Source organism: Gekko japonicus, unplaced genomic scaffold (genome assembly GCF_001447785.1).
Source record: "Gekko japonicus isolate JY-2015 unplaced genomic scaffold, Gekko_japonicus_V1.1 scaffold134, whole genome shotgun sequence".
In the NCBI taxonomy this organism is placed as follows: domain Eukaryota; kingdom Metazoa; phylum Chordata; class Lepidosauria; order Squamata; family Gekkonidae; genus Gekko; species Gekko japonicus.
Genome location: NW_015172007.1, coordinates 1,642,923 through 1,669,203, shown reverse-complemented (window position 1 = coordinate 1,669,203; position 26,281 = coordinate 1,642,923). Strand labels below are relative to the sequence as shown.

General features: G+C 38.9%; 1 protein-coding gene across 2 annotated transcripts; it reads left to right on the top strand.

The window, feature by feature from the left end:
• ZNF326 (zinc finger protein 326) lies at positions 1-25,542 on the top strand. Of its 2 annotated transcripts, none has more exons than XM_015420189.1 (10): positions 1-163; positions 4,963-5,077; positions 6,907-7,312; positions 9,671-9,866; positions 16,143-16,239; positions 18,463-18,610; positions 19,126-19,225; positions 20,221-20,351; positions 23,062-23,157; positions 24,868-25,542. In XM_015420189.1, the coding sequence occupies exons 1-10, from the start codon at positions 148-150 to the stop codon at positions 25,033-25,035; spliced, it is 1,473 nt and encodes a 490-aa protein (XP_015275675.1). In that variant the 5' UTR covers positions 1-147; the 3' UTR covers positions 25,036-25,542. The 2 variants fall into 2 exon arrangements, with proteins under 2 accessions (XP_015275675.1, XP_015275674.1); XM_015420188.1 differs by having other exon boundaries at positions 16,143-16,257.
• The last annotated feature ends 739 nt before the right edge of the window (positions 25,543-26,281 follow it).

Below are 26,281 nucleotides of genomic sequence, written 5' to 3'. Positions count from 1 at the left end.
TCCTCCGCCCCTTTGTCAGCCTCGTTGCGGAGGAAGCGGCGTCAGAGAGGCCTGAGGCGGGGAAGCGGTCGCTGCAGCAGTTTCAAGGAGGTCGAGGAGACAGGCGCCGTCTCCACCCGCGTTCGAGCCGCGAGGGTCGTAGCCGCCATGGATTACGGGGAAGGTGAGCGCCCGTTGTCCCTTCAACAAGCCGTACAGCCACGGGGAATGAACAGGCAGGGGATTGATTGTGGCTCAAAATGGCGGCCGGCGGGAGCGGCTGCGGAGGCGGGAATGGCGGCCGAGGCCTAGGCGAAGGGCCTGCGTTGGGAAGCACAGCCAGGCCTAGCAACGGCCCTTCTCTTTAGCATGAGGGTGTAGAACTCGTGTTGTTGAGTCTCACCTTATTGTTTGCGGCAACCAGTATAGGCTTCGTGTCCTAATAGTCCCCCGCCCTTACTTGTGTGTAAATCCCGTGGAGTTGAGTAGGATTTATTTTCAGAGTAGCCATATCCTGGTGTTTAGACGGATATTGGTGTAATCTGAACATGGAAACGAGCAGGGTGGTCCCTGCAGCCGCTTCTTGGATGCACATTTGGGACAGTCCTTGGTGGAAAGGGGGTAGGGTGACTGTAAGAGTTGAGGGTTCGTCGGCAGGCTTAAGTGGGAAGAGAATTAAACGTACATTCTTGTAGCACTCTCTCTTCAGAGGGGTAACCTCCCTAGTTCACTGGAGCTCACGGGAAGCCTTGTTCTGAAACTGCCTCGGCTTTGTGAAAACGGCTTAAGAACTCGTCTTGTACTGTTGAGGCGTACCTGCCTTTATTCCCGTTTCCCATGTAGGATATCGAAGCCGTGTGTACCTGTACAAGATCTAGTCATACACATCAAAGGCATGGATAGTTTGTGATATTATTTTTTAAATTTATTCACGTAATTTATACTCTGCCATTCTTATTGAGGATCGAAGCGGACTACACAATACAAGTCAGTAAATCAACTGGATGGGGCATCTAATAAACAGTGCAGTAGAATTTGGATTTCAGAAATCTGGAACCAAAAAATCTGAAGCAGAGCATAATCATTGATGTATTAAACGATGTGGGATTTCCATAGTAGAGTCTTTAAGTAGTGCAACAGTCAGTACAGACTTTGCACAGAAGTGTATTCACAGACCCTGACCCTTTATCAAAACATTTTTCTGCGCCTCCCTTTTTTACAGTGTAGTGTGTTAAAAAGCCTTCCATAGAAATTCAGTTTTGCATAGTTTTCAGAGAACCAGGAGAGCAGGAGCCTTCCTGACCATCTCAGGCAGGCCATTCCATAAACTGGGGTACTCTAATAATTATTTGCAGGTTTTTGGTAGGGAAGATGCATATTAAGGGTCAACTTGGTACGTTCTTTTCCTGAATAAGTATATAAGGTTCCATGGATGGGCTTGCTTGTCTCATTTAGACAGCATTCAGATGTTAGCAGACAAAGGCTTGTTCACACTCAGCCTAGCCACCTCACAGGTTGTTGTGACAGTATAAGTGCTTTGTTTCCCACTAGTTAAAAAGGTGGGGTATAAATTGTAACCAGCATGAACTTGGCTTGTAGTTGTGTTTGATACCTTTCTTCCTCTGTGGAAAACATACATAAGGTCCTCCTGAAATCAAACTTGCCATATCTGCAGAAATTGGAGAATCCCCCCCCCCAAGAAACGGTGATTTTCAGCCAGAACAAAACAGTGTCATGTTGACAGAAATGGCACCTTAAAGGCAGTGTATATAAAAGCTCTTCTTTGCTGTGAAATTATACATTAAAATTATATTACATTTGTCCACCAGGTGGCAATCCAAAGCACAAAAGCAGAATAGTAAAGCTAGTTTTCTTTAGTCTTATTTTCCTTGACTAAATTTTCTAGATTACATCTCTCCTCCCAAAATGTAATTGAATATACTTGCTTGGCTAATTACTCCATTCCTGCCCTGTAACTCAGGGGTCTGTAATATGGTGTCCACAAACACCTTTTCTTGTGCCTGCCAGGTGTTTTTAGAAAGCAGTTGGGGTCAGATAGGGCTTTTGCCCAACAAGGCTTCTGATTGACTCATAGATTTGATTGACTGTGCAGTTTTTTAAGATGGTGCTTTCACAGCAGTTACTGCTGCAGCAGAGATCTACACTGTTACTGAAGGTAAGCTGTGACAGTCTTTTTGTGTCTGGCTCCACCTCCTGCGACAGCCATTTTGTTGCTGCAAGCATCATGCCATGTCAGAATTCCAGATGTATCCACAGGCTCAGAAAGGTTGGGGACGCCTGCTGTAACTGATGTAAGCATGCGTCATTTTATTTCCTGTGTGCCCCGGCCTACACAACTATTGTATTTTCCCTAGGGATGATAATGTCTTTAAGCGAAAGGCTATTGTGTTATTGTTATTGTGTTATATTGGGGGCCCATTCACATGGAGAAGTTGCTGCGCTAAAGACACGGATGATAGGTGGATTTTTGGTGCGTGATCACACCGCAACATCTGGGAAGGATAGTACACTCGTGGCTAACCCATGGCTTCTCGCCAAAGATGTGGAATAAAAAACTACCACATGCGATGTACTAGTTTCCGGAAAACGCGGAGCAAGGGTGGGCATCTGATCGCGTTTCCGCCTGAATCCTGTGGCTTCTGGCGCCCGTCCATGTCCCATCGCACACCGGATGTTTATTGTGTGTATAAGTCACAGGATACACACAAACAATTATGCGCATGCGCAAACTTCAGTGTAAAAAAAAATTCCCGTTTGCCACGGAAGCGGTGCCTAGTGATTGCTGGTGTGATTGCGCCGCTTCTTTGCCGCGCTGCAGGATAGCCGTGTGATCCGCACCTGATGGCCTAACCACAGGACCTCGATGGGACGTGATCGGGCTGCCGCACGTTACTTTGCTCCAGGGCAAACAGCCACGCTTCCCCCCGCATTTTCTGGCCCATGTGACCGGGACCTGCATTTAGTTGTTTAGGATAAATATTTTATCCTAATATATATAGGGTTTAGTTTAGGATAAATATTTTTGATGCTGATATCTTTTTAAAAATGAGACTTTCCCACCACAATATTTCACTTGTTCCAAACCAGCACAATGCAAGTTCCTATTACTTTGCTGGTAGATTCTAGCTGACATCAACATTCTTTATTAAGGCCCCTGTCACATGTGCCTGAAAAAGCCGGGGGGGGAGGAGGTGTGGCTATTTGTGGTGCCGCAATTAGCCGTGCGACAACGTGATCAGATGCATTGGCGGCAACCCATGGTTCCGGCCCTCAGCGTGTGTGCAGCAACAAAGACGGCTGGAGGGAAAAGCCGCATTGGTGTGATCACACCAAGGGACTCCGGAGGCAGCCCATGGCAAACTGTTTGCTACTATGTTCGAGGAGGTATTTTTTTATCGTGCATTTTCAGCGTCATGCCACAGGTTGGCCACGGGTGCGCTCCACTTGCCAGATGTTGTGGTATGATCGCTCCCGGAAAATCCACCATCCAATCGTGGCTCTCCCACGGCAAATTTGCCGTGTGAATGGGGCCTATAACATATAAAAAAGTACCTTAGGCCTCCACATTATCCATGACTACCCAAAATAGCACTTGGTTGTGCTCAGCTTTATGAAACTATATTTTTCTATGATGCATTGTAAAAAATGAAATAAAGATCTGCAGAACTATGCAGCCAAATGCATTAAAAGATGCAGCAAGGAGCTAAAGGAGTGGAAGAAGAAGAAGAAGAAGAGATTGGATTTATACCCCGCCTTTCACTTGGAGTCTCATAGTGGCTTACAAACTCCTTTCTCTTCCCCTCCCCACAACAGACACCTTGTGAGGTAGGTGGAGCTGAGAGAGCTTTTTCCAGAACTGTGGCTTGCCCAAGGTGATCCTTGGAGGAGTGGGGAATCAAACCTGGTTCTCCCAGATTAGAGTCCATGCACTTAACCACTACACCAAACTGGCTTGGTGACTGGCAAAACCAAGCTGGTGTAGGTCCTGGAGACGGAGATGCGAATGTTAGGGTTGGGCACTTAAGAGACCAAAAAACCCTAATCAAATCTTGATCAGTTAAATGCTTAAGTACTTTATTAGAACAACCAAAAAGGTAGTTTAGCTCATTTGATACTTGTACTAATTGTCAAAACAAATTTGTTAATGTTGTCGAAAAGAGCAAGAGTCCAGTAGCACCTTAAAGACTAACAAAATATGTGGTATGGTATGAGCTTTCATGAGTCACTGCTTCTTCAGTGACACGGCTAACCCTCTTGTTAATGTTCTGTGATAACTTAATGCTTTAAGAGTCTTAATGCAACTTATGATTTTAATGTAATTACCTGTTTTTATGTAAGGGGGGGGAGGAATCTGAATAAATAAATAAATAATGCTGTAAGGTTTCTTTAAATGTGAATGATGACTGAAGTATTATTTTTGGCATTTTTACCTTGGGAAAAAAGAAAGCCAACCTGCAGTTACAAAGTATGAAAAAATGTGGAATAGCCATAAAGCCACATAATGTGGAGGGGTAGTCTCATTTTGTTATCAAGCAAGATGCAGTTAGGGTAGTCCTAGGCAATGACCATTGGTAATGATAGTTTCTTATGTTCCTTTTTGGAGATGCAGTTAAAATGGTGCTGTTAGGTTAGCTCTGCTACAGAGTTAGGTGGCAAGCAGCCTTTACTGCTGTTCTTACTAACAGATGGCATTATAATGAAATAAACATGGTCAGCTGCAGTCTGCACAGTGGGATTCTTGGCTGTGATGGAACATATGACTCTGATAAAATAATTAGTCAATTCAATGACATGCCAACCCTAGTTACCCTTCAGAAAGATAGTGCTACATGAAGGTACAGGTTCTTTGCCTGTTGTTAGTAACAACTTTTGTAGTGTCATATCATTGACTCTCTGATCTACAGAGGGAGATGTGTGGGTCTTAGTAATTTAATTCTGTTAAAGTAAGACTTTCTTTCTTAGAAATGGATCGTGACTATGGGCATGGTGCCTATGGTGGCCCAAGAGCTATGGACTCTTATATGAACCAGTCATATGGAATGGAGAGTCATGGAGGCGGCGGTGGAGGTGGTAACAGGTAAAATGCTGAATTAGTTGCCTTGAGTATTAATTGTAATTAAATTTAATAGTATATTTTGGTCCAATTTAAGTGTTCCTTGAGGATGCTGCATTGATGCACTGTGCATGTGTTTTAGAATGTCTTTTGCTTTTTGAAATGTACACTGCTGCAGTGCATGTTCTATTTCTACTGTTAGTTTGAATCTACTAGAGCTACAGCTTTTTGTAGTGAGGAGTATCTTTACCATTAATATATCAATATGGAATTTATTGTTCGACTCAGCATTTCTCTTTTAGCATTCTGTTTACAAGGAACATTTAAATTTTAACTCTGTTAATGTTAATATAGTGCAAAAATATTCACGGGTAAACTGTCTCATGTCCAGATTATTTTATTGGCAGGTACTAATTACACTGAATTATGTCTGTTCAGTCTACTTTACAAATTTTGGCAGTTTATGTGGTTAGCATTGTAGAGATATTTCTGGTAAGCTTTTGAATTTGTACTATGCCTGCACTTCATGTTTACTAACTTGCAATTCTTAAGCAAAATTGGGGTTTTTGTAAGATCTACACATTCATCAAAAAAAGAAAAGAAAAAACACTGGATGAAGTATTATACTTGTGTTCTCATCCATATGGCTGTGAAAGACTGCAGGTTGGCAACTCTGATTCTACAAGTTCTGTTATGATATGAATTACTAGGGAAATAGAAATTTGTATATATTACTGCATAGTTCTATTCAACAGCTGGTTGAAATATCTAATGCTTGGGTGTTTGCTTAGCTAACTGCCCTGAAAACTAGTATTTATCTGTACCTGCCATTTAGTAATCTGCATATGATTGAAACTCACTAGTCCTCATGAATACATTGACATTTTTTGCTGCTGTAAGGCACTGTTGCGTAGATAGCCTTTTAAATATGCAAGTTTTGTTTCACTGAATTTTTTTTAATGGGGAAAAATTATTATACTGTTGTAGGCAAGGGCAGTTACCTTGGTAGTTTGTTTCCTTTTTTCTTGTTTACTGTGTGTTAATGCTTTGGATAGACTGATAACCTCCCCTTTCCACTATAGTTGTACATGACAGTAATGTCTTCCTGGTTGCTCCATTTTCTAATTCTCAGTAACTAAACTGTTGCATTTGGCTTTTGGTAACAAGTGTTGCCTGTATATACACAGCCAATTGTGATCACTGTATTTCAGTCATACTGAAGACCTGTTTGTGTCTTTTCAGTTCTGAAATAAGGTACCTGCCTTATCCTCGAGGATATGCTAAATATAATATTAAAGGATGGGGCATACTGGCAATTGTTACCTTTGTGTTTGGAAGATCACATTTTGCAAAAAGCAAATGATCTAAAATACAAACGAGCAGTAAACCTATCAAGGTTTAAAAGAAAAAGTATAAAGTTTTATGAATTGCCTCTCATTATTGGTACCTGTCATGACCTTCCCAGTTAAGGACAAAGCTATTTTCAATGTTGTTGAACTGTTGTTAGGCATGGCTTTAAAGGTAGACAAATTTAATTAACTTTTAAGTCTGTGCAGATGCCTGCATCTCTTAAGACTAGGTCTGGGCACAAACAATGAGGTTTAAATACTACTGAGAAATGAAATTTAGTAAAATTCACGTATTTGGAACGGTAATATTCTATTTATGGAAAAGTGGCTCAGATAGCTTTCTGTCTGGTCATGACTTGGAATTGCCCAGACCTAATCAAAACAAACACTACCAAAGTAAAATATACATTGATTTTAGTTGATAAATGTCAACTGATAAACTGTCTTTTGAAATGTTTAACTTTAGTAAGCTTACTTTTTTTTTCCTCACTGCAACTTTTCCAGGTTTGGACCTTATGAGTCTTATGACTCCGGGTCTTCTCTGGGTGGGCGAGATCTGTACAGATCTGGCTATGGTTATAATGAACCCGAACAAAGCCGCTTCGGAGGTAGTTATGGTGGTCGATTTGACAGCAACTACCGGAATAGCCTTGACTCTTTCGGAGGTAGAAACCAGGGCGGGTCTAGCTGGGAAGCACCTTACTCACGCACAAAATTGAGGCCTGGGTTTATGGAGGACAGAGGAAGAGAGAGTTACTCTTCCTACAGCAGTTTTTCTTCACCCCATATGAAGCCTGCACCTGTAGGCTCTCGGGGGAGAGGAACGCCTGCTTACCCTGACAGTGGATTTGGAAGCAGAAACTATGATGCTTTTGGAGGACCATCAACAGGCAGAGGCCGTGGCCGAGGAGTAAGTACAGAATCTTTTCAGATTCTTTTCACTAGTCACTCTTTTAAACCCTTTCAAGACCATAGCATTTAAAAAAATGGCACTGTACATCACAGTGCACTTTTGGCCAAACTGTTAGGGTTGATGACCTTCCAATCCCTTTTGGTGTTTACTTAGAACATCATACCCAGTCTCTCTTCATTTTGCAAGTAAATGCACTAAGACATTAGTTGCTAAGGTTTTATCAAATCTCTCCTTTTGTTTGAAAGGTGAAGATTAAGGCAATGGGTTTGGTCTAAAAGGGATTAAAAGGAATTGCATTTTTCCTTGTCAACACTAGCATCTTGGCTAGTGGGAGAAATTTTGAATCACTGTAAAGGTTAATTAGAACCTTTCTCAGTTTTGAGTAGGTTAAAGGTGCAATGTATGAATGCTAATAATTTTAAGGAGCAAATGCTACAAAGCATATTTTGTCTAGGATGGCAGGCAGTTAGATCTTCATACACATTCTTACTCAAACTTAAGGTCCCTAGACTTACATGGAGGGGAGGGTCTAATAAAGGTACGTGATAAAAAAAGAAGCTGGTTTTAAAAATCACAGTTAATAGGACACCATCAACTTGAAATCATTACCAAATGCAAGCTAATTTATGAAAAGTTTTGGTTTTTCTAATTGTTTTATAATGCTGAATGCGATATTTCAGCACAACTTCAAGTGGTGTAATTGGGCACGACATTTATAAATTCAGGTATTAGCAACAATTTATTAAAAGGTGCTATACACCTAAAAGCATATTTCAGGTTTATGATGATGTCCCATCTGACTCAAAGTACAAATAGTTCAGTTAGTGAAGCTTTTATTAATCATATGTATGCTATCTGAAAATTAATAGTATATTTCTTCAAGACGTCTTAAAGAAAAACAGGTAGCTTACTGGAAGGTAACTTTTTAGGTCTTCTGCATGTCTAAGCTGCTTTTTAAAAAATGGTTCTACCTGCGTGGCTTTCATAAGGGTATAATTGGCATAATTAGTTTTATCTCACAAAGATGTAAACAGACCCAGTAGCTTTCTTGTAGTTTGATAACAGACTACTTTGCGGATCTGTGTAGATTGTCAGACTTTATTTTTTTTACAGATTTCTGAGCTTGAGTTAGTTAAAATTTAATGCAAAAATCTTACTGACTAAAGTTTAGCTTGCCTCTCTTGAACCCTGAATACTTTGAGGATATATATGCTAATTCTTAACCGTATTTAAAATGCATTGCACCTTTAATAGATTATGGAAATATTTGCTCATGAAAAGTAAATTTAGAAAGTGTCCTTTGATTTATGTACATGCTACATGGAGATATTTCTAAAATGTTCTTTACTAAAGGCCTTTGATTATACAATTTGTAGAGGAGCTGAAATTTAGAACAGATGCATGGATTTTGTTAGTATAATTATATTGTAATTATTTTTAATATATTGTTGACTGATAGAATTAAAGGTTAGTTACAGAAGGAAAACATTTTACAAATCTGCTGCCTTAAATCTTAGTAGATTTAGCTTTTTAATATTAAAGATATAAGTTGTCTTTATGGCATTATACATATTTCTGCTTATATGATTTCACTTATCCAGTCAATTGAGCTTTCTTGTTTATTACGGTAATTAAATATATCAGTAAAAAGCTGGCTTGTAATTTGGCATTCTGCTAGTTCCTTCTCTTCAGTTTTCTTCAGTGCCTTTTAAATTGGTTGGTGTCATGGCTTTAAAGCATCTGTATCATTAGCTAGATGTCTAAAATATGGACCAAAAGAGAGAAAATAGACTTTTCATGTCTGTGGTTGACATATTTGGATCCTTAACTGCAAAGATTCCTGTACCGCCGCAGAGAGAACTGGATATGAAATAGATTATATTTTACTGTGGTTACTGCAGGCAATCCTCTTGATACATATGGTGGAAAGGAAGGGTTTGGAAGTTAGCAGTTTGATATGGGCAACCAAAATATACTACTTGTGTTCAACACTGGGGAGTTATGCTATTGCCTCAAAACATACAAGATAGATTTTTACTGATTTACTTAGCACTCAGCAGATAGTCCTGTCGAGAAGTGGGGGGTGTATTTGAAGAATCTGAAGAGAGGGACTACAACTATAACTGTACTGGTGTTTATGATCTGGACTAATGACTTTGAATAAGCAGAAATCAATTTAATATAAAACTTTTATGATCAAGTAATTGAAAAATTAATGAGCTTGCTACTTTGTATGTTAATTTACTAGTTTGTTTTCTACTAAGTTAGAATGTTCATAAATATGACTGTGTAGTAATTACATTGTGTCCAGTCAGCCACATCATTTTCTAATACTTGTTCTTCACCTATTTGCAGTACATGGGAGACTTTGGAGGCATGCATAGACCTGGAATTGTGGTTGACTATCATAACAAACCCAGTACTGCAGCAGTAGCTGCACGAGGAATAAAGAGAAAAATGATACAGCAGCCATATAATAAACCAGGTGGGACATTTATCAAGAAACCCAAACTGACAAAACCTAATGTGAAGATGAACCAAAACAAACCTAGTAAGTAATTGAATGAAAGATGCGAATTATAGCGCTATTTAACTTTTTTCTGAGAGGACACATTTATAATGCTTTGCTATTCTTCATTTTTCAGCCTGAAAGCCCATCTAAAAGTGCCTCTTCATAAAAGAGGTTGATCTTTGCATAAACTAGAAATTTTAATCTGGTATTTGGAAAATTAGGTTGTTCTATCAGATTTGTGCCTATATTCTATGTTCCTGTGTTGAACACTTCGGTGAAAATTCAGTCCCTTTGGTTATGAATTGATGCATATATTTTGAAATCCATTCTAGCTTATTTTATTGTGAAGACTGCTTGCTAAATGAAATCATGCAGTTAAGGCTGTCAGGCACAGGTTGTTACCAAATGAACAAATTGTTACTGTGAAAAAATCTGAAAACTTAATTTATTTTTCAGTTTAAAATTTAGTGGAAGAGGATGAAAAGCAAGTATCTGTCCTGGAGGGTTTTTTGGATTTTTGTGTGTGCAGGCATTAGTAGCTGAGCAGTAGAGTGGTATGGAATTGGAGCAAATACTGGACTCTGCTATTCTTGCTTTTTTCTTTTTGAAAGTTCATTGTGTGGCATTTGTCGGAAAAATAAAATATTTCTAGTCCTACTCTGGAACATCACAGTAAATGTCAACACCCACGCCTCTTGTAGAACATGTCTAGCCTGATTACAGTTTAACTAGAGTGATTAAATCTGAGAGTTGTGATTAATTAAACACGAGCAAACTGGCCTCCCATTTTGTGGCCTCATGTGTTGGAAATGGGGTTCCAGTGCCACATGGTTTTTTTACAGCACAAGCAGACTATAGCTTTGATATAGGAAAACGTCATTGAAAACTAGAATGTTTAGGGCTGCCAAACCGCGGCGGGAGATCCGGGACAGCGATCTGCGTTGCACCGGCGTCGCCAGGATGTGACGCTACGCGTTGCCCTGGCAACGGGACTCCAAACAGCCCCGTTGCCAGAGTGACGCGTAGCGTCACATCCTGGTGACACCGGTGCAACGCGGATCGCTGTCCCCCCGCGACAGCGATCCTGCGACGACGCACGGATCCCCCGCCGCGGTTTGGCAGCCATAAGAATGTTTCAAGAGTTTAATGAAAACTGAGAAGGTAAAACTTGTTCAGAGGCAGGCAAACTCTTAAGCTCATGATTCATACAAAAAGCCTGACTCTGTGTTTGTGTGAGTGTGTGTGTGTGTGTGAGAGAGAGTGCTCGGAATTTTAATCTTTCCCTTCACAAATTCTTTGGGAGTTAGGCTTGGCTAGTTAAGCTTGTGGTCCTTAATTAAGATAAACAAGGTATGTGTTTGAGTAGGCTCTGTTGCACGGACCTGGCATGCATATTGGTTGCAGCACGTTGCTGGACACACCATCATGTATCAGGTGGAGGTTGCTTTGCCCATTATAAGTGTTGACAAGCAGGTGCCCTTTACAATATGGTCCCAAAATGAAATGCTTCATTTTACTCCCATTAAATGAATAACAGCTATTTGCTTACATGTGTAAGTAAAATAATATTTTTAGGGACACTGAGAGCAGGTCTGAGGCTCTATATTTTACCAGCTTTCTTGTGCATTTGTGAATCATTCAGTAAAAGATTTAGTTTCTTGTTGCCTCCCTATGTTCTGTGCCAGGGGTAATGTATGTTATATATGCATGGTCTGTGCAACAGATACGTGTAAAGTGTAACGGTAACTTTAGACATTTTTCTTCTTGCAGTATAAAAGATTTAGCTAGGTTAAGAGCTTTCTCTTTTACAAGAAACAATATTGCTATCCATATGGCAGCTTCCTTTCTGCCTAAATTTTCTTAATTTAATTTTAACGACTTCAAGAAAAAAGACTTCCACTTGTGCCTTATAGTTGTGATTTTTTCTTATATTTTCTTCTCCTGAAAATAACTTCAAAACTTGTCTTAAATATACACCATCACATTGAGAACTAGCTGTTATGCTTTGACTTTAGATTTAAATATCATACTGTACTCAGACATATTGTAATTTTTATAAAAGGTTCACTACTACCCTTACACATGGCCTTCTTTTTCTTACATAATCAGCAAGTTCACAGAAGTTGTGAGCAAGATTCTATATTATCTGCTCTCACAGGGCTTGGTGGTCTATGAAATGCTTTTAATTGTTGCATATGCTTTGTACTGTTGGAGCTTGAGTGTAAACATGGAAAATTCAACTGATTGTTCCAAAAAATACAAAAACAAATCTTTTATGTGTAATGCATACAGCACTTGTGAATTGAAAATTAGAGGTGTGTGCAACAAATGAATGGAAAACCAGTTACACAGTATGATGCTATAACCCCACAATTCTATGATAGTTGTTTTTTGGTTTTCATAGACTGCTTTATGTAAAAGTTCTTGGGAAGAGAGCTTGCCTAAGTCAAATGATATATGTTTATTTTAATATGACTTGTTACTGCATGCCAACAGTCTTTCTTCAATGTATGTTCGGTTCTCTATAATAAAGCTTCCTATTTTTCCAGTTTCTCAAGGATTTAAACAAATTGTTAGGTGAGACAGAACATGCAGTTTGATTCTCTTTAAAATTATTCCTCCTTTCATGCTAATAGACCCAAGGACACCAAGCAAGAAAACTGCTCCTGAGGTAAAGAGCTCTAGATTTGCAAAATGTTTTTCTTTGCAATTAGTGCTAGAGTGCATCCTCTGCATTACAGTAGCAGTCAACATGCTTCATCTTTGCAGTTAAACAATAAGGCAAACATGTCTACAGGCATGGTAGGCTTTGAGTGTCTTTTCTCAGAGCACTTTCCTTGGAGAACTTGCACAGCAGTTTTTGATACATTATGATAAACTGCTGTTGGAAACAAGACTGAGAATCTGTGTGTGTGGCTACACTCCAGAGACTTTTAAGCAGTTAGCATTTTATAAATTCCAATAATCTTACTCCAGCTATTGATAGCTGACAGTTGTTAGTTGTACATCATGTTTAGTTTTATTAAGGGATTACTGAATACAAGATTAAGACAATATTCATAACAAGTGTTCATCTCCTTAAAGCTATAGATATAAAGACTAAGTCTGGATATCTTAAAACATTTTATGGAATTTGTAGTGTCTAGGAGAGCAGAAGTCAGCTCTGTGAGGAAATACTTCTGAGCCTGTAGTACCTTATGTGAGATTATGGCTGGATTCCATATAAATGTGTTGGATTAAAATCTGGATTGTACAGACAGATAACAGATGTTGAGTCATCAAAATGATCAACACATTACCAATTTGATCTGTTCCATCTGGTTTATTGAAAGCAAGTTGTTAGTGTTACCTTCTCTTGAATTATCAGTCTAAATAAATACGTATATTAGAAAAATGGTGCATGTCTGGTTGTCATCATAACACATTGGAATTTGAAACATAAGTTTATGTTATGTGAAACCAATATCTTACCATTTGATTTCTGCACCAGGAATTCTGAACCATTTTCCAACTCTGTAGACTTAAAAAAAACTATATTCCTCAAAATCATAAACAGTCAAAACAGCTTAAATACAAAAGTTGGCACACAGTTAAACTAGTGGCATAAACATGGTCAATTACTACATCTTTTCCAAACATGAAAGTATTTTATCTTAGCAGAATAAAAATATTGTCATGGTTTTTCTAAAAGCACCAGTGGAGAAAGGGTGGTGTGCCATGAGACTGACAGAAAAGACCTTTATTCCAGTAGGATGCACCTGGTTTCATTTTACAGAGGAGCAAGGGCTCACTAGAAGATTGCAGTCCATGAGAGAGAGAGCTCATAAGCGATGATGTACTTCTTGAGGTTGAAGGAGCAGCTGAGTATGAAGGCCGAAGAAGGGAGGAACGATAAGTGAAAAATTATGAGAAGGATAGAAAAACGTGTGTGTGATTGTAAAAAGAAAGTAGAAGGATCCTCCTGAGTTGGTCAGCTGTGTACAAAACCCAGAATGTATCATTTTGCAATGAACTCCACTTTAATTCACATGAATCACTACAGCAAATTGGATTGAGATTACTACTTCATTTACTGGAATTCATATGGCACATTTTGTCAGTTCTTCCGTTTACACTGGAAACTTGTGCATTTGACCTTTCATTAGGGTAATGAAGCTGAAGCAGGTGGCCCAGTTATGGATGAAGATTTTACAGAAGATGCCTATGATGGCATCTATCAGGCCTTCGTAAGCCTGCTTATTTTATTAGGTAAAACTCGAGATACTGTGCCTCCAACAATATCCAGAAAAGCTGCTCCAGACGTTCTGTCTTGCTGTGTTTTCCAAAACAGATAACTTGTAGGTAGTCAGAGGTTTTGGTTGTGGCAAACACTTGTTGCTCATGATAACTTCTTCCTCCCTGCATCTAGATCCACTTATTTGACTTTTTTGCCTTTAGTTTTAGCATATATGCCATCATTTAAATATATTCTGTAGTATCGACCATGTTTACATTTGTAGCTAATGCATATTTCATCGATATTGATTTTAAAGTAGTCCAATTATCAGCTGCTCTTCACCATAAATTGGTTGTGTTTGTACGTGCTGCATATTAAAACAGGTAAACTATTTCTAGGAGACAGACGTTTCAGTTGCTAAGCTATATCTTCAAACCCACAAGCAAGAAAATTCAACAATGAGGCTGAAATTTCATTTAAATGTATTTCTCTTGATGTGCCTTGATACTGTATATTGTGTGATATAAGGAATGCTGTAAGATTGTTGCAAATTGTATAGATTTTCTTTTTGAAAAATTGTGGGTGTATCTCATATTGTGTAATCGGCTTTCCATTAAACTGCTATGTACCCTTTTGTTTGCACTGCTCTAATTATGAGGCCAAGTGGAAACTTTTTTATCCCAGACTTACACTATCCTGCGATCAGAACTTAGTTTGTTTTGAAATTCTAGTGTAGTGTTAAACCTGTGGATTCATCACTAATGGCACCTTAACAAATGCACAAATCTTTATTTCTAACTCTTTAAACAAGTAAATGATCATACTGGAAAAGAGGAATCTAAAGTTCATATCAAGGCTTAGGCTTCCATTCCACTCGTCTATATAGGCGAGAAATTTAAAGATGTCTGCTGGCCTTGAGGGGCAAGATGCAGACCATGTCTCTCTACAGAACTCCATGTCAGATGGCTTATGCAGAAATTAAGCAAGAATTCACTTGCCTATCCTTTGGGCTTTGGAGGTAAGGTGCCACATTGCAAATTTGTCCCTATGGGGTGGTTTGGGGGAGGGGGGCTGGGGATTCTTTCTGGTGATGTGGAGTACTGTATGCATGATATGCGTGGGGGGAAATGGAGTGCTTGTTCTATAAAGTTAAAGGAATAGTATTTTATTGTTCACAGTCCACCAGAATAATTGTGGATGGTTCAGATATGTAGTCTGCTGTTGTATGCTATTTAGTGGTTAGAACTTCACAAATCATCAGATACCTGTTTTTAATAAGGCAGACTTTTCTTTCAAAGTGAATTCAAAGGAGAGAACAGCTGTTTTGGCTGCTTAAAAATCATGTTCAGATTGACACTTAAAATCCCATTTCAACACATGGACTGAAAGCCTGCCTCCCCTGTAAATGGATAGATTCTATTTTATGATATTTTTGAGATTATTTTTCCACTCTAATCACAAGTTTAGAAGAATAAGGAAAAAAATACATTCCGATATTTGGGATGCCCTCAGACTGTCAGCCTTACAAATGTAGAAAAGTTTGGAAACTATACTTTTGATGTCAAATCATACTTGAATAGAAAATTGAGCTCTTCATCGAGTACTTCTTGAAGTTTGCACACTTTTCATTTTCAGGTCATCAGTGTTCTGTTTTGTTTCCCCAATTTATGTAAGCGGTCTTCACAATAAAACTAGCATGCATCTAGCATAGAGAATGTGGATTTTACGCTTCAGAGATCTCCAAAAACTTGTACAGCATCCACATATTGCCATTTCCCACTGTCTCTGCTGGGCATCTACTGAGAAATACCTTGGCAATCTAGCCATGATAAGGTTATGGCAGTTTAACTCTGGATTCAACTTTTTATAAGCATGACCCTTAATTACAAACTTATGCTAAAATGTTTGGATGTTTGCTTTTAATTAAATAAACCACACCCCTGTAGATGCCATTTACATTAATGGCTTGAATTTATCCCTCCTTATGAGACCATAAATGATTATTGTGAGGGAGAGATAGGGTAAGTTGGATTTCATATTTTCTCCCTCACTGAATTTTGGAATTCACAAGTATTTATTCAGATCTCAACCATTTATAGGTGTCAAGCCAGAAGTGAAAAACGAAGAGGAAGAAAAACGTCGGATTGAGGCAAGAAGAGAGAAGCAGAGGCGTAGGAGAGAGAAAAACAGTGAAAAGTATGGTGATGGTTACAGGTTTGTGGTAGAAATGTCGTGAATATATTTTGTCCCCGCCATCACTCACAGGCAGTGCAACAGCAACAGGTCCTTCTCCTGTCCTGTGCTTCCCTCCATAGTGTCCCATTTCTGAATTCTGATACTGCAGGTAGTATGTGCAGTTTCAGACATCTAGGGACAAGGTTACTGCTCATGTCTCATGGTTTATGAGAAGCTATTAATTATATCTTGAGCTACCAGACATACAACAGTAATCCATTATAAGAACAGCAAATCTACGTAGGCAGACAGTGCTATGGGATCTCCCAATTAGTTACATCATTTAGAAAGTGGGCTCCTTGGCTTTGCCTTGGATAGCCTCCTAAGTGTGGCTTAATTGTTTGACCTGTGAACTGGTAGAATATATTAACTGAGAATATGAGAAGTTACTTGCCCTTTTTGTGGACTCAACTCCATTCATAGATCTTTAGATAAGCATATGGAGCAGAGGTCCATCAGTGGCTATTAGCCACAAGGTATAGATAGGGACTCTGGGGCAAGTGATGCTCTGTCATCTTGGTGCTTGGGGGGGGGTCAATAGTGGGAGGGCTTCTAATGTCCTGGCCCCACTGGTGGACCTCCTGATGGCACTGGTATTTCTGGCCACTGTGGGATACAGAGTGTTGGACTGGATGGGCCTTTGGCCTGATCCAACATTGGCATCTCTTATGTTCTTAGGATCCAAGCAATAATTAGCCATTAATTATGCTATATAAATGCTGATTGTTTTATTGCTGTTAAGTGTTTGAGAGAACATTTCGCTGCTGATTATGAAGTTATCAATGTCTATATAGAATTCCAGATGAACTCACCAAGTGTGCTGTTTGTTCTGTTGGCAAGCCAAAGGTGGAAAACGAGATGACTTTTAAAAAACATAAGTTTTGTTTTCATTAGCTGGAAGGTGAAGTAGACAGAAAGTTGTTTCTTTTCCTTTAAATAAGGTAGCTGGAAGGATGAGCCCTGCTGTGGATAGCTTAGCCTGATTTCATCAGATCTCAGAAGCTAAGCAGGGTTGGCCCTGGTCAGTCTTTGGATGGGAAACCACCAAGGAATATCAGTTTCTATGCAGAGGCAGGCAGTGATAAACTACCTCTGAACATCTCTTTTCTTGAAAACCCTACAGAGTTGCTGTAAGTCCACTGTGACTTGACAGCGGGGGGGGGGGGGGCAACTGTGTCAACCTGCCATTTTTTTCTCCTGTTCTGTTGTAGTCCTGTGATTATGATACATAACTAATTCTAGGAGGTGCCATTTGCTGTTCTCTATTTTTCTCAACTTCCAGATGGGAAGCTGTATTGTTCTGTGGCAATAAAAAACCGCAGATAGATTATTGTGGCATTGGCCTTTGTGGTCTAGTATGGGAATCTTTGAGCTCTAGTCAGTAAACGTTTATTCCATATTAAACCTCCTGGTCTTTTAAGTACCATAAGACTCACTTTTTTTCTTCTTGTATGTGTGGTATTGTTTGTATTTGCCTGTTTCTTCTTTTCAAAATGGTCTGATACTCAGAGCAATTTTAAGTACCCCTAGTAGGAGTCCCCTCCCATCCACACTGGTCAGTAGGCCCGGCAGTTGATCCTGAACTGCTTTTGAAATTCCTGCATTCAAAGCAGTTCGGCTTATGGCATGTGGGATAGCACTTCAAGAAAGCAATTCCAAAGTCTCTGAGCTGTAGAACTCGTTGTAGAAGTCTTCAGGACTTAAAATTGTATGTCATGGAAAAGATGCAAAGAACATGTGGGAAGGCAATTTTTGCCAGTTGTCCCCCTGTTCCAGCAGCCCTTCACCTTACCTCTCATGCCTCTCATAGGGGTTTGCTTGTTCCCTGGAAGCAGCATTAGGGGGAACTTCAGGGAAGTGAGAGGCTGGGAAGTTGTACTTCTGGGCATGAAAATTAGACAAGATCTAATCCTTAATGTTATGACATGATCTTAAGCTGAGTTTATTCCAAAAGAAACACAACTGTGTTTCATAAGTTTTGTTTTCAAGTATATTAGCTAATGATTGTACTTTTAAGAGATCAAAATAATGTAAATCCGTTTGTATTATTTGTATTAGAGTGATTTATATAACATTTTGACTAACACATATGCAATTGCATGTAATGTTAATGAAACAGAATTTAAAATGTTCTGATTTTAATAAAATCTGCTAATATATATTTGTACATATGTCTTCTGCTAGAATGGCATTTACCTGCTCATTCTGTAAGTTTCGAACCTTTGAAGAAAAGGACATTGAAGCTCATCTGGAAAGTCCTGTGCACCAAGAAACTTTAGATCATATTCAGAAACAAACCAAATTTGATAAAGTTGTGATGGAGTTTCTGCATGTAAGTTAGCTGTCTTGTCTGTTAATGAGGATGTCACTTGCATATTAACTGACAAAAACAAATACATTGGACTTAATCTTTAAATGTGGAAAGTGAACAAAGAGCAACAATGCAGAACATTTTCCTAAACATAAGCATGGGTAATTATAACTTTTTGAACACGTTATTTAATAGTGTTTACATCATAGTGCATATTAGGATTTAAAAAAAATAATACAGGGATCAAAAGATCTGCTTAGGAGTGTAACAGAGGCTTGTCAGTAGCCTAACTGAATCAGTATCTTTTGCCCTTGACAGGGTGACCTCTTTGTTTCATCACATACTGCTTTTGGTTCGCCCCTCAATTTTAAAAGCAGTTCCTATAAGACCTAGGATGGTGGGAATGGGCTGTTTGAGGATAAAGTTCTTTGGGTCATTGACTTGTTGGTTCATGAGTGATAATTTCAGGCTGTGGGAAGTGAACTTCGGATAAGATAACATTTAATTCCTTAAAGTGGTGAATACTTGCATTCTAGGAATGTATGGTGAATAAATTCAAGAAGACGGCTATGCGTAAACAGCAGACTGCCAGCCAAATGGAAGCTGCCTTGTTGGTTGAAAAAGATATAATGGAAGGTAAGTGTCTTTTGAAAATGTCAGTCGTGTGTCAGAACAGTGATTTCGTTGCATAGGCGCTGTCCAGGCCAACATATTATACAGACCAGCTAGTTTCTGTACCCTCCCACTAGTTAAAATCAATAGTTTAGAACTGCTGGTTGGCAGAAGAACTAATCAAATGCTGTCATGAATAAAACCATCACTAGCCAGAAAAGAATTAGCATCTGTGGGTTATGTATTGATGAATAAAACAGCCTTCAGTTGCCTTCTAAAGACTGCTGGGGTGGTTGTTCCATAATCATGGGGCTGCCACTGTAAAAACGCTGTCTTGTGTATCCACCAGACAAGCATCTTTGGTCAATGAGCAGTCAAGAGGGCCTCTTCCTGTGATCTTAGTTCCCAGGCAGAAACGTATGGGAGAAGGTTATCATTCAAATACCCTGGGAGCCAAGCTATGTAGGACTTTAAAGATCAAAACCAGCATCTTGAATTGGGATTGGGAGTGGATCAGAAGCCAGTGTAATTTGCTGTAGGATTGGGGTCACATGATCCCAGTAACTGGCCCTAAACAGCAGTCTAGCCACAGCATTCTACACTAGCTGCAGCCTCTGAACATTGGTCATGGGTAGCCCCAATTGGAGGCCATTGCAACAGTCTAGTCTTGTATCTACTAGTAAATTCTGTATTTGTGACTATTCACATATGAACTTTCTTAATCTATAATATATAATATATATAATATAATATAACATGCAGTAACAGAAGCTTGGCAACCTACTGCAAGGTTTCAGTGGTTCACACTTAACTGATATCTCTTGCAGGAAATAACTTTTTAATATGTAAATAATAGTAGTCTCAGGTGGAATTTGAAAGTATTATGTGCACATATGCACTTTGCTTCAGAGTTTCGCAAGTATATTTGTTTTATATATTAACTGTTTTACATTTAGATTTCTAGTTTGCTTGAGGTTTTTCTCAATATTCTGTCTTCAAAATACCTTTATATTTGTTAGGTGTTACAGCTGATGATCATATGATGAAAGTTGAGACTGTTCTCTGCTCTGCGTGCAGTGTGTATGTTCCTGCACTACATAGTTCTGTTCAGCAGCACTTAAAATCTCCTGAACATGCAAAGGGAAAACAGGTAAGACTTAGCTATTCAGTTGGTGGTTTTGTTGATTGTTTGAAAATTGTATAGGTTGCCTTCCAGCATGTTGTCTTATGGAATTCATGTTGCTTTGCCAGGGATCTGATCATTTTGAGATTGCATTAGCATGTAGCATCTGAACAGATCATGACCAATGTTCCCTCTAAGCTGTGGAGTCTTGTGAGCAAAAATTCTACTTTGTGAGCCACTGGCATGAAAGTGGTGAGCGAGCAATTTGGCTACTGCATAAATTACTTTGCTCTGGAGCCATCCTTCCTGAGCTAAGACAAAAATGTGTGAGCCGGAGGCTAAAAAACGGTGAGCTAGCTCACACTAACTCAGCTTAGAGGGAACACTGATCATGACTATATTACATAGTGCAAAGTAGGTAGAATGTTGGAAAGTCACTGTAAACAATATCTATTAATGCCATGCCAACTCTTATATATATGAGTGGAAGACCGTGAGAGTACCTCAGAGTGTGTAGCATGATGCTTTTGGAAAACCAGATGTCCCACACTTAAATTCTGAATACTTTCTGTGCAGATTTACTGTACAAATAAAAGAGTGCAATCTGAGTTGTGATTAACTATGCCTGGGAAATTCTTTATCATTGGCCATACTTCCAGTGACCCAGTCACTAAGAGCTGGAAATGGGTACAAAATCAGGAAGGGGGAGGAGTAAACTCCCCCCCCATTTTTGCAATGAGAATTGGTTTTTAGATGTTTATAAATAGTGCTGGAAGTAACCTAGGGCAACCATATATTAGGGATGTGAATTTCATTACTATGTATTTAAAACATTAATTTAAAATATATGTCCACCTTTCTCCTCAGCAACTCAAGTCAGTTAAATAAAAAAGCACCCGTTTAAATTATTTTAAATGTTATTTAAAATAATGAAAGTATTAACAAGATCACTAGACCATATTCTTACACATTATCAGTTTTGCTAGTATTTGTTAAGAAAAATCAAAGTGTTAATGTGCTCCAGTATCAGTCCTGTGCCAGATGATAAACTGTAAGGGCAGCATTGGAAAATGCATGTTCCCCGGGAAAAGATAATCCTGAAATGCAGTGGTAACTCTTTGCCAGTTTTGCAAGCTTTGGAAAACATTGTGCATTAACTAGTCACCACTCCAACACACTGCATTCTAATGAAGGGCAAGGCTCCCTGGAGTATGTAATGGCGTTCTTAATTTTCCTGCTCTGATCCTTTGTTTGATTGGACTGTTGCCATACCAGCGAATAGATTGTTAGGAAATGAATGTTACATTTCTGGTAACATAGATTATTGCAGTTATGGTGAGGAGCAGACATCAAGAGTCGGAGGGAGAGAACACCGGAAGCAGGGCTGTTGACACCCATCTTGCCAAGGGGCTGCAGAAGTACCTACAGTCCTCTAGAAGCACATGTAGTCTTAACAGTTATGCAGAAAAAGGTCATGAAATAATTATGCCAAACATGTTTAAACATTTACAGCAGTATATAAATGATAATAAAATCCTTATAGTTTACATGTTAATTAATTAAAATCCCTATCATACCTGCAGCTGCTAACACAGCCGTGATTCTCAGCAGTGGTTTCAACTCAGTCATAAAATCATTTAGACTAAGACCTCTAATGTCATTCACTGCTGCTACCACCAGGTTAAAATATCTGATGTAAAAAAAGTTTGGTTTTCTTAGATTCCAGTAAAGAATTTCCTTCATTTCAGGAAAAATTAAAATCTTGTCCTTCAGTTTACAGGCACAAGGATTTCTTCCCACAAAGTGCAATTTCCCCCTCCCATAGCAGCTTTAAATGGCCCGTGAAGTCCTATGCTGGGGAGAGGTAGCCCCACAGGAACAGGATTTTGAGTATTTTGGGCTGCTGACATAGGGGGAAATCATGCTACGTGGGTAGATACCTTTGTGTCTGCAGAAACATGAGTCTGGATCCAAACCTTCAGTTGTATCGAAAAACTTTTGGTGAAAATCAAGTTTTATAATATAGAAGGGTTGCTGCCCATCCAAAAAATTGATGAAATTGGGATTATGCAATCTGTTTTTCTTTTGCTACTTCTAGATCAGCTATAGTGGAAAGTTTTGTCTGTCTTTAGGTGCTTACACTTGCAGATCCCCACATTTCATATTATGCTGTTCTTGAAGGTCTAGTAGGAATAGGAAGGTGCGAAAATGTTGTTCCCTGAGCTCTGCTGTACATGGTGCTTGGGATCTGTAAAACCTAAATCACAATTTACTTATTTAGGACATTTCTGTGCTGCCATTCTAGAGATAATTTATGCGAGGTGGTTTTATGAAGTAAAACATAGTGAACACACCATAAAAGTTGTCAACAGTTAAAGCAAGTGTGCTGGAGTAGCCTGAGGGTCTTTAATAGACAATTACCTTCTTCCAGTAAATTGACAGTGCTGCTGTTTTAGAGAAGTTTTAGCTTAACTCTCGGATTCTTCCAAATTTTCTGAAATAAAAGTAAATCTGCCATTTAATTTCAAGCTTAAGCCAGGTACTTTTATTGCTGTACTTAAAGCCAGATGTTTAAATAGTACACAGATTAAACTCTTCTAATTTATATCTTTTCCTGGATTTTTTCTCTTCAAGATACTCATATGTCTGATTCTATAACCTTTGTTTCAATGTACATTGAATGGCACTTCGGAATAAATGTGTAGTGTTTGCTTTCACCATGTAATTTCATTCACAGACTTACAAAGAACAAATTAAGAGAGAGAGTGTTCTCACTGCTACCAGCATTCTGAACAACCCTATTGTGAAGGCACGGTATGAGCGCTATGTTAAGGTAAGCAGTAGTAGCGATTTGAATTCTCCATCACTGGTCACGGATCTTAAGAAAACGTGAAATCGGCTCCTCCATGATTCTATCAGCTTAACTTAATGAAAATGAAATCTTAAATTATATAGTTTGAGTTGTAAAACTTGCTTAGCATTCGGCAGTTTGCATGGCCGAAACCTATTAGCCAACATCCAGTACCTCAGCTTTTGGCTTCAGTTAGCAGCGGCCTTAATTCACTCTCAGTAAGGATCATGAAATGGAAGCAGACACCCAGGTCTTAAGCAGTGCAAACTTCTACAGTCCTATGGGATTTACACCATAGAGTAATTGGAAGGATTGAGCGTCTAGTATACCCCTCAGGAGACATGGACAGGGTTGCCACTTTCGAGAAAGTCAGGGAAAGTCAGGGAAATTGGTCTGAAGTCAGGGAAATTGTGATTAAAATATATTCAAGCAGTAGATTTTTGACCTGCTTGCTGCAAGAGCATGATCTGTTCTTGTGGCAACTGGAATAGAGAAGTAGCAGAATACAAGTAGAACTTAATGATGCCCTTTCCCAACCATTTTAGATGGAACGTTTATATAATTTTTAGTGTACCTTTAAAACAATACAAAAATTTATGTCATTTGTTAGCATTCAGAGTTTACTTGAATTGAAATTTGTATCTTGGTGTAATTTTTGGTTCAGTTGCAAAACAGATGTTGCTGCAGTTAATGTTGAAAGAAGCTGATATTAAATCTCTTTGACAAATATTTTTGCAGTTGAGACTTGTGTAGTTGTAGAGTGGAACCTTACCTTGCATTAATGCAATACGTCCTATTTGTGGGTATATTTGAATGGTGGTCAGGGAAATTGACAAATGTTGGTCAGGAAAAGGAAAAATAAAATTTTAGTGGCAACCCTAATGAAGCACTGGGGACAGATAGTCAGATCTTGCTTTCTTCAAAGACCCATCAACGCCTGTTGTAAAGCCCCTGAAACACTGCCAGCTCAGTGTACTACCTGTCTTTCATCTGGATGGACATTGCAGAAGAGAATCAAATGGCAGTCATACAAAGCCTAGCCTCTGAAGAGGCTGCTTTATCAAGTGTTGTGCTAAGTAGTCCAGTGGGAGAGGTTGGTTCTAGAGTGAGGGGGAAGTGGATGGAACACATGCTGGTTTGTTTTTGTTGTGTGCATGTTTGTTAATCTGAAGTCGTGGACAAACTGGACCAGTTTAATGTGGCAATTCTAAGCAATCACTCCATGCAAGCATTCCATTTAATCTTTAGTTCTTGTCTGTAAATTGCAGTTTAGCATGTTACCTTTCTCTACATTGTTACTGTGACTTCATTGGAATTAAATGCAAAAGGGGTGGATTGTTATTATGTTCACTGGTGGAAGGTACTTCTGAACTGGAAGGTGGGGAGAGATTTCAGGGGCTCAGAAGACTGCAGTGGGAGCTGGATTCCGCTCAAACTTAATTGGATCCACTCTGATACATGAATGATAGAAAATACAAAATTGGAATAAATATAAAATGTAGGCATTACCTGTCATGATTTGAAAAATGCTCTGGAAAAAGCACCTTTGGAACACATGAATTGAAAATATTTTTTCTGTTTTGGAATAATGTCATTATTTTCTTCACCATTGCTACTGCATTTGTAAGTTTTCTGATAACTGCTGACTTGTCAGGTTTTTTTTAACTGTCCCTCCTCCCCACACACACACAGGGTGAAAATCCATTTGAAATTACTGATCAGAATCCAGAGCAGCAAGGAGAAGATGACAAAGCTGATGAGCCCGTAGAGGAGGAAGAGGAGGAGGCAGAAGCTGAGGAAGAGGAGGCTGAACCTGAAGAACAGACTGACTTCACTCTTGACCAGACAGAAGATAATTAAACTGAACACAAGTAGAGAAAAATGCTGCATTGTTTTTCTGTTAATGTGGCTGTGTAAAGCTTCCAATAGTTAAGCATGAGATTGTGTAATCATCTTTACCCTGTGCATGCATTCCATTCAGATTAATAGGGATTTATGTAATTTTTTTAGCTTTGCTCAAATCTGTAGTTAAAGCAATTTTTAGTTGTGCTTTTATAGTAACCAAGTGTTAGTACTGATACATTATTGTATTGTGTATGTTTTTAAATGTTGTTTTTCCTCCCTTGTGATGTTGAGAATTTGATACAATGAAATTGATTAGTCATTTCAGTACAAGGATATGTCAGCTAAATGCTGTGTGACTTAACAGCATTATTTACTTCTAGAATGTGTAAACTAAACTGAATTATGCTGGGAGTGTGGCTGTCTTTTGGACTGCATCACTCAGTGTAAAATACATGTTATGGCACACCTTGCAGCTTTTTTTGTCAAAATATACATGTTTGTAGCAATAAAATCTTTTGGAAATTTCAGTGTCATGCAGTTTAAGCTACAGTTCCGTAGAGGTGCTTAGAGCTTTTGGGAGGGCTGCATGTGGGGGAGTGGTGACTAGGACTTGTTGTATCTTTACCTTTATGTTTCAGTGCTCATGAACACATGCTGTTATGGAAGTCATTGAGCTAGTTTTCTAGCAGTACTAACCAAATGTGAGTTGCAGTTTTAGTGAAGAACTAAACCAGTTACACTAAGTTGTAAATAGTCAAGCACTCGCAGGTAAAAGGCTAGTTGTCCCTAGTTCCTTGCTGGTTCAGTCTCTCTCTACTGGTAACAGTGATAGTTGCATCCGTGAGGTAAAAGGAAGGCTATCTTGCTATAGTCAGTGCTATTCCAAGCACTGAATGCTGTTGTATTTCATGCTGTGTTCCACATATCTTCTACCCTTTCAACATCTTACCATTATCAGGGCTTCGGAGCAGTGTGAAAACCTGCACATTAATCTGTTGTGTGGGCCTTAGTGATTAAGAAACTAATCTTTTTATTGATCAGTAAGGTTTTATGCTGCCTAGAGTGAGGAAGTAGAAATACTTTATGGTAAATCCTTCTGGCTAAGATACTGTAATCAGTAGATCAGTCTTATATTCTCTCTTGGAGCTTTTAATTTTATTGCAATATTTTTCCATCTGACAGATGTGTCAGTGAGAAGTGCTGATGGTCAGTGATCTTTCGCATTTTTTCCTTTCTCCTCTACTATCAGCAATCTCTTCTC